Source organism: Tachyglossus aculeatus, chromosome X1, assembly GCF_015852505.1.
Source record: "Tachyglossus aculeatus isolate mTacAcu1 chromosome X1, mTacAcu1.pri, whole genome shotgun sequence".
Classification (NCBI taxonomy): Eukaryota; Metazoa; Chordata; class Mammalia; order Monotremata; family Tachyglossidae; genus Tachyglossus; species Tachyglossus aculeatus.
In genome coordinates this window covers 93,277,616-93,295,912 of record NC_052101.1, presented here as the reverse complement: position 1 = coordinate 93,295,912, position 18,297 = coordinate 93,277,616, and the positions used below count along the sequence as shown (strand labels likewise).

At 53.4% G+C, this 18,297-nt stretch overlaps 1 protein-coding gene across 1 annotated transcript; it reads right to left on the bottom strand.

Moving 5' to 3' along the window:
• Nucleotides 1-1,909: 1,909 nt before the first annotated feature.
• Nucleotides 1,910-15,715, bottom strand: MCM2 (minichromosome maintenance complex component 2). Its single transcript, XM_038772603.1, has 16 exons — nucleotides 15,690-15,715; nucleotides 14,111-14,355; nucleotides 13,234-13,409; nucleotides 12,189-12,446; nucleotides 11,411-11,630; nucleotides 9,895-10,102; nucleotides 9,452-9,586; nucleotides 7,950-8,141; nucleotides 7,317-7,410; nucleotides 6,533-6,783; nucleotides 6,231-6,357; nucleotides 5,357-5,469; nucleotides 4,681-4,929; nucleotides 3,572-3,754; nucleotides 3,059-3,214; nucleotides 1,910-2,939 (listed from the first exon to the last, which is right to left on the bottom strand). Exons 1-16 carry the CDS (start codon nucleotides 15,693-15,695, stop codon nucleotides 2,829-2,831), a joined length of 2,724 nt encoding a protein of 907 aa, XP_038628531.1. The 5' UTR covers nucleotides 15,696-15,715; the 3' UTR covers nucleotides 1,910-2,828.
• Nucleotides 15,716-18,297: the final 2,582 nt, after the last annotated feature.

Genomic DNA, 18,297 nt, shown 5'->3' with positions numbered 1-18,297 from the left:
GGGTCCGTTTGCCCTGCTACTTCCCTGCCGAACCCCCGCCTTCCCCCCACCCCCCGGCCCCCAGCTACCCGGCCCAGACACCCAATGAAACTCAGGGTTCACACTCAAGCCTCCTCAAAGGCCCACAAACCCAGTTTCAAGTACCCAAACTCACAGGCACAGGAGCACAGTCTCCTGCACTCCATCTGTCTGTCGCTCCCAGCACCCCAAGCAGTGCCTAGAGAAGTGTATGTAAAATCTTTCAGAATCCACCCGCATCTCTGCACAGGCTTTGGCTCGGGCCCGGCAGGGTGAGCTCGCAGGGGTCTCGCTTCTCATTAATCTTGCAGCAGAAGTAAGCTCCCAGAGCCATGAATAATTCAACCAACTCCCCGCTCTGCCTGTGGGTCCTGGGAAGGGGAGAGCAGCAGCAGAGCTGGGCAGAGGGCCAGACCTCCAGGCTCTGCTGGTACCCAGGGATGCTGTTAGAATTGGGTGTCCTGAAGGACACCCCACACCAGACACCTGGTTGTGTTCCAGAAGTTTGGGAGGCAGCAGGGTGTGCAGATGGGTGCGTGCCTAGCCTGCGTCTGTCTTGATTTGCTCTTATGGGCACACATTCCTTACTCCAGAGCTTGTGGGTCTCCATGGGAAAGAGACCGCGTCTCAGTGTGGGTGGAGAATGGCTGGCTGGCGAGACATATGTGACTCATGGCCCGTGTGCGTGTGCTGTGCTGCCTGTGTACTCATTTACTCCGTGTGCAGGTCAGTGGGTACACACCCTCCGGGAGGAACTGGCAACTGGCTTGCCATTGGCTGGCTCCCCCCACCCGCGCGGCTGGGGAATTGGGATAGGAGCTAAGACTGGCTTCCTGATTTCCAAACTGTGGAGATGGAGTTCCCGTTTGCCGGGAGGGACGGCCCCCAAAATACGGCTGAGCACAAGCGTCCTAAACGGGGCCGTGGCCTTGGAGAGCAGCAGGGCCGGCTGGGGATCGTCTCTCCCCACCCCTTCCCCGTGCTCTGACTCCCTTAACGGGTCTGTGTAGTCTGCCCTGAGGACTCCTGGGGATGAAATTCTCAGAGAGGAACCAGCTACACAACCAGAGCCCAGCTGAGCAGGAATTCAAGGTCCTAAGCTGTACTGGGTTAGCATCTGAGCAAACTCCACTGCGATGATCTAAGCCCAAGTTCCCTATGGAGCAGGCTAATGGATAACCTTGCGTGTGTGTTTGGTGGGGGACACTCTTCAGCCAGGGATTGAGAACTCCTCTCCATTTTACTTATTTGGAAACAAGATGCCCAGGGAGGTTAAGTACCTGGCCTTCAGTCACACAGTGAATTAGGGACAGAACTGCTTTAATTTCAGTAGAACTGGAACAGTGCCCTGATGAAACAGCCCCCTAAGGGTGAGGCCACAAAGAAACCCAGATCATCTCCTTGTCTTGTCTTATACTGTCATCTCTGACCCTGGACACATCTCTCCCAGAACACTCCACCTCCATCTGCATTCGTTCCGCTAGTGTACCCAGAGCTTTCTTGGAAAAAATACGCAAGTTGTTTACCATTGCATCCTTCCTCACAGTAAACTTTGAGTCTCCACCCTCGACTCTCTCCCATGCTGTTGCTGCCCAGCACAGGTGAGTCTTGATTCATAGCAGATTGCCGTCCACTCACTAGCCACTGCCCAAGCTAGGAATGGAATGGATATGCCTCTGCTTGACTCCCTCCCGTCCTGGAGAGTCCTGGAAACTCTCCAGGAGCAACCCTGAGCGGATCTAAAAGTTCCAGTCAACCCAAAATGAGTCTACCACCCAGGGCCACTTCTCAAGCAGGTCAGGGGAGCACCTACACCCAGACAGTGGTGCTTAAAAGAGCAACTTTATTTAAGAATATGTCTCTCCCCCCCCCACCCCCCACAACACACACACACAAGCACTCTATCACAGGTGGTGATCCAATATACAAGCAGGGAAAGAGGCAAGAGAAGAACCTCAGGGACAGATGTAGGATATAGGGAGGAAAAAGGAAGCAGTGAGGCAGGCTGCATAATCAGCTTCATTGCTGAGTTGCTGCAGCAAATCACGCCCCGCATGATGCTACTGCTACTGGCGCCTCTCCCCTTGCTCCTCGAGCGGATGGTTAGAGCGTACAGGCAACAAAGATACTGCATTTTAAGCTTGGGGAAGCCAGCCAGCCAATCAGGTGGGCTTGTTTAGCACAAAGCCCGGTCCTTCAACCCATCAGTTTTCTGTCCTTAAACAAACCCACAGTGCGTGGCAGACAAAGGACAGACTCTCAGCCACTGCTCTGAGAAGAGATTGCAGTGGCACCTGCTTGCTAGGCCAGGAGTGGCAAAAAGCCACCTTGAGCCCAGAACTGCTAAAGGCTAGGAAGTCCAGGGAAGGTGGCTGAAGGGCTGGTTAACAGAGGGAGCAGCAGTTCTCATCACTGTCTGAGGTGGGCTGTGGCCAACCGCCTTTGGGTCAGTATCCCCCACCTGCCTCTTCCCTCTCTCTTACTCACGATGGCTGTTCTACTCTAAACCCCACTGATGGAACCCCTTCAGAGTGTAGGCCGCTTAGAAAGGACTGGTCCCAGGCAGTGAGAAGGTGGACCCAGAGTGCGGGCATCAAAGAAAGTAGAAAAGGAAGAACACATGAACTCACAACTTGACTTCCCAACAGCAACGGCCTTCCCCTAGCCACAGTCAAATCACTAGTGACCAGGCCGTGGGGGCCAGGGGTTGAGCCCTGTCCCTCCAGGGACAGCTGTATTTACAGTCTATTGGCAAACCAAGACCCCCACAGAACGAGGCTGGCTGCGGGGACTGGGGGTCGGTAGGGGTCTCAGAACTGCTGGACGATCAACTTGCGCTTCAGGTCATGGCTGAATTTGTTCATCCGGAAGAGCTCGCTGCCATAGAAGGCCGAGAGGTTGTGGATGTTGATCTGACGGGCCTGTAGAGGACGAAACGCCACGGAGTCAGTCAAAGCGTCGGAAGGTGCTCTGCGAAGGACCCCTTCCTTGCCCCTCACCCCCCGCCCCAGCTGAGTACCACCAACCATTTGGCCCCTACCTTGTCCACCAGATCCTTCTCGGGCACCTCAATGGTGTCTTGCTGAGCTCCGTAGCGGTTGCGCTGGTACATCACCTGTTCTGCCACCAACTGCTTCAGGATGAAGAGCAGCAGCTCATTGTTGTCCCGCCGGAAAGCTAGGTAGCGGGCGAAGGTCTGAGCCGAGACAAGGGTGGAATGTCCAAATCGAACCATGTATCACCAAAGCAGCCCCCTCAACCCCCTCTGGCCACCAGTTTCCCTGTCCTCCACTGCCTGGGGCCCTCTTCTCGGCACCCGGCACTCCCCTCCACCACAGGAACGGGAATAATGTCCAAATGTCCCCTGGCACAGAGGCCGGGAAATCAAGAACGATTGTTGTGGTCATCCCACTGGGGGTCAGGCAGAAGGGGGAAGGGTATGTGCCGGGGTATTCGTGCTACTGGTGTACCACCCCTTCAACCGACAGCCTCTTCAGGTTCTTTCAGAGGGCAGGCTCACCCCCCTGCCTGCTCCCCTAAAGGTCCTCCTCACCTTACGCATGCTCCGCATGACGCTGAACTTTTGGGTGTCTATGAAGCTCTCCAGCATCACCCGGATGGCCATGTTCACATCATCCTCCACCACATAGTCCCGGAGGTGGATGCGGGCGTGGGCCTCTGCCATGCGGATCATCGACTCAATGTGTCGCACTGTGATAGGGATGCTGCCGGTGGCCTGGGGGGAGGGAGAGAGAAATATCAGGCACAGCTAGGGGAGGTACTGGCTTTTGGGAGCAGAGTTTGGCTGTGAGGCGCAGGAGGGGTTGAGGCACTGGGGTCGGGGGTGGGAAGCAAAGGGAAAAGGCAGGGAAAACGAGGGAACAGCACCATCTACAGATACAGGGAAAATCCATCGTTAACTAGGTCCCCCCCCCCCCAAAAAAAAACCTTTGCATCACCCCCTGACTCCTCTCGCTCATTTTAAACCCTTGGGCTTCATGCTCCAGTCCAGGCGTGCTTCAGTTTATACTCCATTTAGGTCCCATGGCATCCTGGAACTCAAAGGACTAAGAACCCTAAATTCTGGGTAATTTTAACCCTATTTCTCAAGTTGGTATGGTAGGGGGAGAGAGCCGGTATTAGGTATCTAGGGAGGATTCCAACCTCAGAAATAGTCCTCAGACTTTCAGGTCCAGCATCAGGATAATAGCCTTGGAATACCAAGTCCCTACTGCTGAGGCTGCCGACCGCTCCTTAACCTGGGGGGACGGGGATGGGAGGTGGATGGAGAGGACACAGTCGTCTTCTCTCCCCAGGGTTTAAATGGACTTGGAAGAGGTTTGGGGGTGAGGGGTGGGGCTCCCTAGAGTGTCCTGTTAGGCTGGACCCTCCCAGGGGCAGGTGAGGTGCAGGGGACAAGAAGACCACGTGAAACCTGGGAGCTTCACTATAGTCTCCCTCTTCCAGGAGGCCCACAGAAGACAGGGTCTCCCTGGCAGGAGAGAAAATTCATGAGAACCAACACCCACACTCAATGGGCAGCCATTTGCTCCTTTGGCACAAATTAGCAGGCCACGAAAGACCTAACCCCAGGCTCTTCCAATATGCCTGCTGAGCAGCATAGCATCCCATCCTCCTTCCCCCTCCCCTTGGGACCCTCACCATAGACTCCTTTCGCAGGTCGCTGTACATCTTGGCCACCTTGTCCTGATCCATCTGGTTGAGCTTGGGGTGGACTTTTTCCTTGGCGTAGATGATGTATTTTTTCAGCACCTCCTGCGGCAGGGGCTCCACCCCATACGTGTTGGGCAGGGCCGGCTCTGGGTCCCTCCCGTTGACCTCCTCCTCCTCTTTGTTGCTGGGGTGGTGCTTGATGTGGCTGCCGACGACAAAGCGGGCCAGCATCTCGTCCTGAGGGGAGGGCAACGGAAAGGCTGCCATGGCAGTTCTCCAAGGCCCGGGGGGTGGGAGGGAGGCCCCCCGGCCTGCCCCAAGCCATCGTCACACTCCACTTCCCTTGACCGGCTCTGAACAAGCCAGTCAATGGATTCACTGCAAAGGAGCAGCTGGGAAAGAGGCCGTGGCTGATGCGAGAGAGGTATAAGAGGATACTGTGGACAACCACAAGACCAGCCCATGGCCTGGTTCCCTCCCTGGCTTGTTCCTCATCTCTAAGCAGAAAGTTCTCCCTGCCTCCACTCCCTGATCGGTATCCCCCTTCCACACCCCTGAACGGTTTTTTAGCTTGGGGGAGGTGGGGAGGCCCAGCCTCCACTCCTTTGCACCATCCAAGCCCTCCAGGCCTGTGGGCACCCTGAAGTTTCGAGTCACTCCGCACCTGAACAGGGTCCACGGTGTCTCTCACCACGCACAGGACATCGAAGCGGGAGATGATGGGCTCTGTGAGGTCTACATTTTCCGAGAAGGTCAGTGAGGGGTCGTAGCGTCCACCTGTGGCACAAAAGGAAGCCAATAGGGTCCAGCTCCCCCAGCCTGGCGAAGCTGATTTAGCTGGGATCTCTCTAGCCCACTCAATTAGGGGCGACTGCAGAGCTGAAGAGAGATGCTGAAAAGAAAAGGACGGGATCCCTCTAGGATCCATCCGATCGCCACATGGGGCACCTTCCAGGAAGCAGGGCAGACAGAGGGCCTTCCCCTTCCTCTGAGGATGTGGTTCAGCAGGGCAACCGCCGCACACGGTTCCTCCGAGCATCCTTGCTGCCACTCTTGGGAGACAGAATCCTGAGCTGGTCGGCCCATGGGCCTTGAACCAGCCGTGGCCTCAGTGAAGCTAAGAAAGGGAGGAAAGTGGAGTAGAATTGTCTCTCTCACCGCAACGAGTCCTGGGCAGAGAACCCAAGGACCCTGCTGCCTCCCAGGGTCACCATTTTCCTCCATCTCGGACACCAGAAGAGAGGGCCAGGGAGTACCCCCTTTTGGGCCCGGCCTGGTGGGCCTCAGGAGGCAAGACCTTCTTTCTACCTATTAGCTGCTAGAGGGGTAGAGTCACTTTAACCTGAGGCCAGGGCTTAATTTGGAACGGGGCACGCCACTTCAGTCACGAAAAGAAGACGACGCAATCACGTCAGGCCCGACTCTGCTTTGGCTCCAAATTAAGCACTGCCTGGGGTTACTCTTTGGGGCTTCTGGCCCCTACCCCGAGACCCTGCGCCTGGAGAGCTAGAGCCTTCCCTCCACCGGCTGCCTAGTACCTATGGGGTTAGCAGCGGCGATGACGGTGCAGCGCGCCTGGAGGGAGGTGACGATGCCAGCCTTGGAAATGGAGATGCTCTGCTGCTCCATGGCCTCGTGGATGCTGGTCCTGTCCTGGTCGTTCATCTGCGGCACAGCCAAGTTCCCCTCTTAGCCCGGACCCCCAGAGCCTACGGGGGCTAGGCCCAGCCAGCCCCTTTGGATAATTCTCTCCACTGGCAGTTGGATCGCCCTGGGCTCAGAAGCGGCCGGGCCGACTCGCCCAGAGTCCCCCGGCGACCCTGGGAGGCCTGGCGCTCACCTTGTCGAACTCGTCAATCAGGCACACCCCTCGGTCGGCGAGCACCAGGGCCCCCGCCTCCAGGGTCCATTCTCTGCTGACCGGGTGCCGCTGGACATAGGCGGTGAGACCCACGGCGGAGGCCCCCTGGCCAGTGGTGAAGATGGCGCGGCTGGACACCTTCTCCACGTACTTGAGGAACTGGGACTTGGCTGTGCCAGGGTCCCCACACAGAAGCACGTTGATGTCCCCACGCACTTTGTGCTTGCCACCTGGAGGGAAAGGAGAAGGGAGCTCAGAGGGTGGGTCGGAGGGGTCGGCCTCAGATTAATCAGGTTGCTCTGGGCAATGTTCACTGCCTGGACCGGAAATCCTCAGGCCTGAACTGTGGCCGGCCCGCGGGTGGCCTCCGGATTCCGGCACCAGATCCGATCCAGAAGTGAGCCTGGACTGAACCACTAGAGGATCTAGGGGCTCACGTTCGACCCATTAGGGTGTGATTGCCCTGCAGGCTGCTAGAAGGGGTCATCCAGCCACCCAAAATCCCAACCCCACCTGGCCTGAAACCTCTGGAGCACGGGAAGCGTCGGAACCTGACCGAGTTTGAGTTCGGCCTCGTGCTGGGCCAACCATAAGGTTCCATCACCTGACCCTGCCCGGGCATTAAACAGTCTCCCCAACCTGGAAGCATCCTTGCAATCCCTGCAAGCCCTTTCCCCGGCTCAGCTCCCAGGTGGAGAGAAGGGGCCCAGGAATGGGCTCTCTAGGAGACCACTATCTGACATGGCGCTCTGCCCTTATGCACCTGGGTTTTTGGGTTCCCCTCCAAACAACGCGAGGGCAAGGCCTCTCTTGATGTCTTCATGCCCATAGATAGAGGGGGCAATGCTGGCAAAGACCTGGAAAGAGGAACAGGGAGTTAGTGGAGGCTAATGTCTCTGCCCTTTTGGGACTCAGGAATATGTAAAGTCCAGTGTGGTTACACAGTTTAACCCCGAGATCTCAGAATTTCCCCGAGAAGGCTTTTCATTCATCCCGGTAGCTTAGGAAGCGCCAGGAATTGCCAATGGGGAATGGGAGACTGAACTGACTCAGGGGCACACAGCAAGATAGGGTTATGACCCAAACATCCAAACTCTCAGACAATTAGCTTATGCACACACCCATCTCCACTGCTAAACATTTTCCTTTTTTGCAGCTCCTCCTCAAGCTTTGTAGGGCAGGATTTCCCCCTGATCGAAGCAAAGTCTCTAACAGTTCCATGCGCCAGAAAGAACTCTGCTCCATGACGTGGGCACAGGCTAGTCTGGACTTGGCCTGTATCATTTCCTGATCCCACGCTGCTTGGGCTGGGGACTACAGAACGGGATCACCCCAAAGCAGCCTCCGCCTCACCTCCCAAAGCGGCCTTCACCCCTCTCCTGGGCTCCAGACTCACCTTCTCCCCAATCTGCTCATCTTTGGACAGGCTAATGATGGTCTTCACATCCTCGTCGGTCAGCTCCCCGACAGCTACCTTGTCATCCTTCTTGGCCACGTGATTGGCCAGGATGACGGTGGCAAAGACGGGGAAGCCATTGGCGGTGTTGAGGGAGCCATCATAGTTGTTGTGGTAAATTCCTGTCAGTTCCTGGTTAGAAATGGATTTGTGGTATTTATTAAGTACTTACAGTGTGCAGAGCACTGTACTGTCTGGGAGAGTACAGTACACCAGCGTTGGTGGACACATTCCCTGTCCACAACGAGTTTACAATCTAGAGGGAAGGAGGGAGGAAGAAATAAGCAGTCCACTCCACATGGCATGAGACTGGGATCAGACTCTTCCCCTACCTAGCTGGGTCTCCGGCACATTTCTTATTCCATTTTACAGAGCAGGAAACCGAGGCACACACTGGTGAGGTGGTGAGGTAAGGTGCCCAAGATAAACAAGTGTGTCAATGGCAGGGACAGGTCTAGGATTCAGGCTTCCCCTGCTCAAACCAGGGTGCTTGTTCTCCCCCCACCATTGTTTTGACCAGTGGTATCCACGTGGGATATTGGGGTTCCACAGGGACGCTGCTAGCAAGCAGACGTAGGCCTAGGGCACAGCGTCTGAGGGGGAGGGAGAAAAGAAAAAAACCATAATTTAGTGGGAAGACATAGGTCTAAGAGTCAGGAGACCTGTGTCCTAGCCCCGGTTTTGCCACAGGCCTGCTGCATGACTTTGAACAAGTCACTTGACCTTTCCGTACCTAATTTCTCTAGAGATGCAGCTCGGCCTAGTGGGAAGAGCATCGGCCTGGGAGTCAAAGGACCTGGGTTCCAAACCCAGTTCTGCCACTTGCCTGTTTTGTGACCTCCAGAAAGCTGCTTAACTTCACTGTGTCTCAGTTACCTCGTCTGTAAGATGGGGATTCAATACCTGGTCTCCCTCCCGCTTAGCACATGGTAAGCACTTAACAGATACCACAATTGTTATCTGTAACATGAAGACAATACCCACTCTTCCCTACCTCCCAGGGATGCTGTGAGGATAAAATGAGACCACTGACATTAAAGTGCTTTGGAAAAATACAAGTTTTCCATCAATTCAAGTGATTATCAGGCAGTTCCATCAATTCAAGTGATTATCAGGCAGTCTGGGGCTAAAAAAAAAATCAATCTGTTATCACCCAAGTCTCAGTAAATCGAGTGAGAACCAACCAGCAGTTTTCATGAGCTAAATATATCAATCGAAGCTTCTTGTCCATGGCTTTCGATACTCTTCCCTGCCATATAGTTTGAAAAATGAATTCTAAAACAACCAAAAATAGACCACTTCTGGGTTCCCGTGTAACAACTAAATCTGAATCTATTGGACCACGTTTGACCTGCGTCACTGACGTTCTTTCTCTCCTCGCCCCACAGTCACATCAACCCATCTCCAAAGGGCTCATCATGCATCCCCCTTCCCTCACTCACAATCTCATCTCCCGGTTTGCAGCTGTCCACCAGGTCGGCGAGGAGGATGGCATCCTTAGAACGAGGAAGCCTGCCCGCGGCCACCTTTCCTGGACTCTCTTGGATTCGGATGCGCTGGTAATTCTGGTAGATGGTCTGCAGGGGACACGACGGAACTCAGGACAAGCCCTCTCAGAATGCCCTCTCCCTGTTGCTTCGGGGGAACATTCATCCCGATGTATAATGATTGGGAAAGGAGACCTGGTTGAGGCACGGGGCTGGACCAGGTGACCTTCTGAGCCCCAGGATTCTACGAAACCCCTCTCGCTCATCTTCTCCCCGGTGCATCAGGAGAAGCAGGATGGATTTGTGCTGGTTGCCGCTAGGCCCGTCCGCCCTGCCCCTTAGACCTGGGGGCAGCCGGCTGTCCTTTCTAATGAGTCACGGGTGGCGTGACTTCTCACCTCTTCCATGTTCACTTCGAAGGGGCCTGTCGACTGACACTCAGGGCAGGAGCCAGGCTTCACTTCCTGATTCTGAGACTGGCAGAAGGGTCCCAGGATAAAGTTGCACTTGTTGCAGTTGTACTTGACCATGCTGAGCTGGGGCAGGACTCCTGTGCAGCTCGTTACCACCCCGCTGGTCCGGATCAGCTGATTCAGGTGCAGCTGTCTGTTGCAGGGGAAAGGGGGTGGGGAGAGGAAGATCAGATACATGGATCATAGAGGCCATCTGCTCTAGGTCTCCTCTTTGCTGCCAGCCCAGAATTTGCCAAGATTTGCCTCCTCAGTAGTCTGTCTGTGTGTCTCTGTCTCCCCACATCCATTCTCCTGCATGAAGGAACTGCAGGACTTTAAACTTTGGAACCCAATTATCTGATCCCCCTAGAGGAACTGCCCCATCATCCCTCCCCACGAGGGAGCATCTATGTTGGGGTCCCAATTCCTGGAAGGACAGAAAACTCTAGTAGACTAGTGCTTAGTACGGTGCTCTGCACACAGTAAGCGCTCAATAAATACAACTGAAAGAAAGTGTTTTCCAACCAGGGCTATAACGATACCAGTTCCACTACTGGTACTTTAGAGAACACAGGTGTTGCCCTGCCCAAGCCCCTTTCGAAACCACCATAATGTTTGCTGCGCCACAAAAGGAAGTTGAGAGTAACCTATTTGCTCCTTCAGAGGCTTTCAAACTTCCCTAACGGTACCGCAATATAGCGGCGGCAGCTTCTGCCGGTCTCCCCGCTGAAAGAATTCTGGGAAGTCCGGCAAAAAGCAGAACAGCAGCAGAGCAGGTGCAAAGAGGAGCTGCGCCTGCAGTCGCCAACTCTGACCTGAGCCCCAGAAGCACAAACTGCAGGGAGTAAATGGTGGCAGCGACCTGCAGAAATTTCTGTTTTTAGTACTCAGTGGTAATGGCATTTACCAAATACTTACGGTGTGCGGAGCACTGTACTACGCTCCGGGAAAGAATACACAGGTAGAAATTGGGTATGTCTCCTGTCCCCCCCTTCCAGGGAGCCCCTCTCACCTGTTTTGGTATCAGTGAGCATTCTTCTGGGTGTGGGGAATGGAAAGGGGAGGGTAAGACGGGGAAGAGGTGGTCAGAAGGTGAGTACTGCAGATAGAACTCTGAGATCGCAGGTATAGTATCTATAAAAAAGCTTTGAGGGCTCCCATACTGCTTGAATGTAGTAGTGGTAGAATTTATTGAGTGCCCACTGGGTGAACAAATTTGTGGTATTATTATTATTCTAGGTCTCTTAGGGTTCCACCTTTCTCCAGAGGGCTTCTGGCGGTATAGGACGGAGGCTACTAATAATTATGGTATTTGTTAAGTGCTTACTATGCGTCAGGCACCGTACGAAGCGCTGGAAGTTTGAAAAGCACCAGTGCACTAGTACAGGGTGGCAAATGACTCCTCGGATCTCCTGCCACAAATGGGATCTTCCTTCCGACCCCCAGCCCCCAGCCTTCTCACCTGAGAGAGCGTAGCTCCTCCACCAGGGGTAAATGGGAGATGCGGACATGGATGTGACTGGCAATGCGGTCGTATTTAGGGTACATGGCCAGCACCACTTCGCGGGCAGCCTCGTCAAAGATGCGCAGCAGTTCAGCTGGTGCCTCAGGCAGAAAGTAGGCCAAGACGTGCTCCCGGGCTGCCAGGTCCTCATAATTCACCACCAGACTCTCGCGGTTCTCTAAGGGGGTGAGGGAGAAGAGGTGGGTAGCAGGATGCCCCCCCCACCCCCCCCCAGCATTTCCTTGGCCCCATAGGCACGAACAACAATGCTTCAAGTTCTCTTGGCCAAGCAAAATACCCGGTGGACAACCTCAACGCCTTGCTGTCCCCCAACCATCTGGTCCCAGACAAATCCCCCTTTTAGACTGTGAGCCCACTGCTGGGTAGGGACTGTCTCTATATGTTGCCAATTTGTACTTCCCAAGCGCTTAGTACAGTGCTCTGCACATAGTAAGCGCTCAATAAATACGATTGATGATGATGATGATGATCCACCTCCAGAGTGAGGGGAAGGTAGCAGCATGACCACGGTCCCCCTTACAGGCCCACTCAAGGGCAGGGATTGTGTCTATTTACTCTATCGTACTCCCCTCCACAACACTTAGCTCAGCGCTCTGCACACGGCAAGCACTCAAATATCACTGATTGATGGGGTTCCACGTGGGTAGGGAGGCAGAGAGGAGGAAGAGAGAGAAAGAGAGCAAGTGTGCACAGTGGGATGGTCCCAGCCCCACACCTTTGCACATGTCACTGATGCGTTCCTTGAAGACGTTGTGGCCATGACCATCCACGTGGGTACGCAGGAAGTTCTTGAATCGGTGGTGGATTTCCAGTCGCGGGCCTGCCATGCTCACCCACTCCCTCACAGAGTGTCCTTTCAGGTCTTCTAAGTTTTCAATACTCTCAATCATCTCCTCTTCTTCACCCTCTTCCGTGGCCCTCTCCACCAAGCGCCGCTTCCGGGACGGCCGTCCCTCTTCCTCCTCGTCACTGTCTGGGGGCCACACGGAGCATGAGAATAAGGGCATTGCCCTCCCTCCCCCTCACGATGGGTCACTTCCCCCGGTGGTGTGCCACCCTGGGTTCACTCACACTGCCACCCTCTACCCACTATACTTTCAGGATCATCGCATACTACTTCTCCCTACCAACTTTCTTCCAACCCTCCCGATTATTAGCCTCGGCCCCCATGACAACCAGGGGCAACATGAGAGAGTTTCCATCAAGAGTCTGACAACTCTCTGGCTACTGTTCGGGGTCTGGATCTCCCCCCAGCCCTCTCCCCACCGAAAAACAAAAAGGGTGGACAGAGGTTGGGTATTGAGTCTCCCAGGTAGAAAACAGTCACCACGCTCACCCCCAACTTGGATCTGTGCTCCCAAGATCTGTCCCACAACCCAGAGCGCTTCTCCCTAGACCAGAGTCCGGGTTCAGAAACAATAACAGTAATGATGGTATTTGTTAAGCGCTTACTATGTGCCAAGCACTGTTCTAAGCGCTGGGGGGGATACATGGTCATCAGGTTGTCCCACATGGAGCTCACAGTCTTAATCCCCATTTTGCAGATGAGGTAACTGAGGTACAGAGAAGTTAAGTGACTTGCCCAGAGTCACACAGCTGACAAGTGGCGGAGCCGGGATTAGAACCCATGACTTCTGACTCCTAAGCCCGTTCTCTTTCCACTGAGCCACGCGGCTTCTCTAAGCAAGCAGGGGCAGGCTGAACTTAGAGAGGGTTCGTCCACCTCCCTAGCCAGAGGGGAGCCTCCCCTCCTCCCATACCATAGAGGAGTCCTCGGCGCATGCGGCCCAGGCCCCGATCTGCCTCTCGGTCCCGCTGTCGCATGACCCGTTCGGCTGCCTCCCTCTGACTGGCCGTCAGCTCCTCCACGTCCTCGTCATCCAGAGCCAGGCCCTCCACCTCGTAGGTATCCAGCTCGGGAATAGCACGGTAATCCCTGGACAGAAAGACAGACACACACACACGCAGAGTCAGCCCAGGAAATGCGATCCAGTTTGGGGGGTGCAAAATCCCACCCTAAATCCCACCCTTAACACACGACCCACAGCTCGATCTATCCCTCTGTGGCTGAACTGGGGTTGATGCTTCAATAATGAAACTTCACCCAGGGCAAACTGCCTGCTGGCTGCAGTCTGACCCCCAGAAGGGGCTGAAAACCAGCACACGGACAGAATTTCCCTGCGCTAGAAACGGGGAACGGAGAGATCAGAAAGGGATTTGCCTAGAGGAGCACGCTTTCTGATAATTGTTAAGCGCTTACAATGTGTCAAGCACAGTTCTCAACTCTGGAGTAGATAGAAGATAATCAGGTCGCACAATCCCTGTCCCACATGGGGCTCAGGGTCTATGTAGGAGACAGAATAGGTACGGAATCTCCATTTTCCAGACGAGGCTCACAAGTTAGGTGATTTACCCCGAGCTCACACAGCAGGTGAGTGGCGGTGCCGGAACTGGATCTCAGGTCCCCTACCTACCAAACCTGTGCTCTCTCGGCTAGGCCACGCTGCTTATCGGAGACGGACTCTCCTGCCTCGGATGCTCTGCACCTGCCGTCGGCTGCCCCCAAGATGCCCTCCCTTCTCAGCATCACCGGATGCACCAAGGCGAGCGGCAAAACCACTCCCCGGGCCCTCTTACCTCTCCATCCCATCGCCAATCAGCTCCTCGCCATCCTCCTCCTCCTCCTCGTCCGGGAGCCCTTCGGTCCCCAGCAGCCCCTCCGACTCATCCTCAAAGGGGGGCAAGTCCCGGCCGGGGCTGGAGGTCAGGGCGTCGGCGCCGCCACGGCGGGAGCTGCGGCCGGGACTGGACGTCAGGGCATCCCCATTGCGCCGGTATCTGCCAGCCGGGCTGGAGGTGGCATTGGAAGGTTCTGAGGAATCCTGCAACAAGGCCGGCCGCACAGTCAAGGGGGTAGCCCACGTGGACCCAAAGGAAATCCAGTCATTCAATCCCCCTTCTAGACTGTGAGCCCGTTGTTGGGTAGGGACCGTCTCTATACGTTGCCAACTTGTACTTCCCAAGCGCCTAGCACAGTGCTCCGCACACAGTAAGCACCCAATAAATACGACTGACTGAATGAAGGGTAGGGACTGTCTCTATATGTTGCCAACTTGTACTTCCCAAGCGCCTAGTACAGTGCTCTGCACACAGTAAGCACCCAATAAATACGACTGACTGAATGAAGGGTAGGGACTGTCTCTATATGTTGCCAATTTGTACTTCCCAAGCGCTTAGTACAGTGCTCTGCACATAGTAAGCGCTCAATAAATACGATTGATGATGATGATGATGAATGAATTTATTGAGCACTTACTGCGTGCACAGCGCCAGCTCACAGCGGGCTGAGGCCTTTCATTCAACCGTGCTTACTGTGTGCTGTGCACTGTACTAGGCGCTCGGGAGGGTACGACACCAATAAACGGATGCATTTCCTGCCCACAGAGGGCTCACGGTCTAGAGGCTTTCGGTTTCTCCCCACCTCCCCCCGCAGGGAGAAATCAACCCATCGGTGGTATTTATGGAGCGCTTACCATGTGCGGAGCACTGTGCTAAGCGCTTGGGGGACGACGACAATAGAACAGAGGTGGTGAGCACGTTCCCTGGCTGCGACGGCCAAAGGAAATCGCAAGTGACCGCTTTCGCTAAACACGGGCAAGGCCACGCTGGTGCCAAACTGATCGGACCCCGAGCTCGGATTGCAATATCAATCAATCAATCCTATTTATTGAGCGCTTACTGTGTGCCGAGCACTGTATTAGGCGCTTGGGAAGTATAAATTGGCAACATATAGAGACAGTCCCTACCCAACAGTGGGCTCCCAGTCTAGAAGGGGGAGACAGAGAACAGAACCAAACATACTAACCAAATAAAATAAATAGAATAGATAGGTACAAGTAAAATAGAATTACAAATATGCACATGCATATATACAGGTGCTGTGGGGAAGGAAAGGAGGTAAGATGGGGGGGGATGGAGAGGGGGACGAGGGGGAGAGGAAGGAAGGGGCTCAGTCTGGGAAGGCCTCCTGGAGGAGGTGAGCTCTCAGCAGGGCCACCAACCCCGCAGTTTATCCCGGAGGCTTTTTTCCACGGGGGCCCAGAACCGCTGCCCGCGTTCCACCGCGGCGGAGAGATCGACCAAGGCATCCCCGGTGCAACGTGGGGAGGGGGTCCCGAATATACCCCCCCACCTTCACCCGGCCCGGCCCGCTCACCGCCATGGCTGCACCGCGCCTTTCGCTGCGGCTTCCTCGGCCGGTTTTCGCGCGAAAATGGGCTCACGTGACCCCCGGGGAGCCCGGGAAACTTCATGAATAATGAATGTCGCGTGATGACGAGAGACGAAACGTGGGCGGGGCGCCGTGGGGTTCACTCATTCACTCACTCCATGCCTTCACTCATTCACTCACTCCTTCATTCCTTCATTCACTCATTCATTCGTGCATTCATTCATTCCTTCATGCCTTCATTCATTCACTCACTCCTTCATTCCTTCATTCACTCATTCATTTGTGCATTCACTCACTCCATGCATTCATTCATTCACTCACTCCATTCATTCATTCACTCATTCCCTCCCTCACTCACTTATTAATTCATTCACTTTTTAATTCACTCATTCATTCATTCACTCACTCACTCAATTCATTCATTCATTCACTCATTCATTCACTCACTCACTCATTAATTCACTCACTTATTAATTCACTCACTCATTCATTCACTCACTCACTCCATTCATTCATTCACTCACTCATTCATTCACTCACTAACTCATTAATTCACTCATTCATTCATTCACTCATTCAGTCAATCAATCAATCGTATTTATTGAGCGCTTACTATGTGCAGAGCACTGGACTAAGCGCTTGGGAAGTACAAATTGGCAACATAGAGAGACGGTCCCTACCCAACAGCGGGCTCACAGTCTAAAAGGGGGAGACAGAGAACAAAACCAAACATACTAACAAAATAAAATAAATAGAATAGATGTGTACAAATAAATTAAATAAATAAATAGAGTTAAAAAAAATGTACAAACATATATGCATATATACAGGTGCTGTGGGGTGCCATCCCCACTTCCCATCCCGTTTTCGGTTTCCTGCGTGCAGGGCTAGGGAGCAACAGCAGTAGTAGTAGGAGGCCTTCCCAGACTGAGCCCCTTCCTTCCTCTCCCCCTCGTCCCCCTCTCCATCCCCCCCACATCTTACCTCCTTCCCTTCCCCACAGCACCTGTATATATGTTTGTACATATTTATTACTCTATTTTACTTGTACATATCTATTCTATTTATTTTATTTTGTTACTATGGTTTTGTTCTCTGTCTCCCCCTTTTAGACTGTGAGCCCACTGTTAGCTATGGACTGTCTCTAGATGTTGCCATCTTGGACTTCCCAAGAGCTTAGTACAGTGCTCTGCACACAGTAAGTGCTCAATAAATACGATTGATGATGATAGTAGTAACAGCCGTAATCATAGTAATTGCGGCATTCGTTAAGCGCTCACTATGTGCCAAGCACTGCTCTAAGCGCTGGGGGAGATACAGGGTCATCAGGTTGGCCCACAGTCTTCAGCCCCATTCTCCAGATGAGGGAGCTGAATTTCTCTGTGCCCAAGTGAGTTGCCCAAAGTCACATAGCTGATAGGTGGCGGAGCCGGGATTAGCCCGCTGTTGGGTAGGGACCATGTCTGTATCATCATCATCATCATCAATCGTATTTATTCAGCGCTTACTATGTGCAGAGCACTGTACTAAGCGCTTGGGAAGTACAAATTGGCAACATCTAGAGACAGTCCCTACCCAACAGTGGGCTCACAGTCTAAAAGGGGGAGACAGAGAACAAAACCAAACATAGTAACAAAATAAAATGAATAGAATAGATATGTACAAGTAAAATAAATAGAGTAATAAATATGTACAAACATATATACAGGTGCTGTGGGGAAGGGAAGGAGGTAAGATGGGGGGGATGGAGAGGGGGATGAGGGGGAGAGGAAGGAAGGGGCTCAGTCTGGGAAGGCCTCCTGGAGGAGGTGAGCTCTCAGTAGGGCCAACTTGTACTTCCAAAGCGCTTAGTACAGTGCTCTGCACACAGTAAGCGCTCAGTAAATATGATTGAATGAATTAGAATCCATGACTTCTGACTCCCAAGCCCGGGCTCTTGCCACTGAGCCACGCTGCTTCTCTCAGCAACAACAGAAGTAACACTAACAGCTTAACTTTTCTTAGCTTAACTTCACTTAACTTGTCGTTACCTCATTTGTAAAATTCATCCATTCAATCGTATTTATTGAGCTCTTACTGTGTGCAGAGCACTGTACTAAGTGCTTGGGAAGTACAAGTTGGCAACATATAGAGACGGTCACTACCCAACAATGGGCCCACAGTCTAGAAGGGGGAGACAGACAACAAAACAAAACATGTGGACAGGTGTCAAGTCATCAGCATAAATAGAAGTAAAGCTAGATGCACATCATTGACTAAATAGAATAGTAAATACATACAAGTAAAATAAATAGAGTAATAATGGGGATTGAGACTGTGAGCCTCACGTTGGACCGGAACTATGTCCAACCTGATTTGCTTGTATCCACCCTAGCACTTAGTACAGCGCCTGGCACATAGTAGGCCCTTAACAAATACCAAATAGCATAATTAATTACCATACCATAACCCTTCTAGACTGTGAGCCCATTGTTGGGTAGGGATTGTCTCTGTTGCCGAATTGTACTTTCCAAGCGCTTAGTACAGTGCTCTGCACACGGTAAGTGCTCAATAAATAGGATTGAATGAATTAATTAATTAATTAACAGCAGGA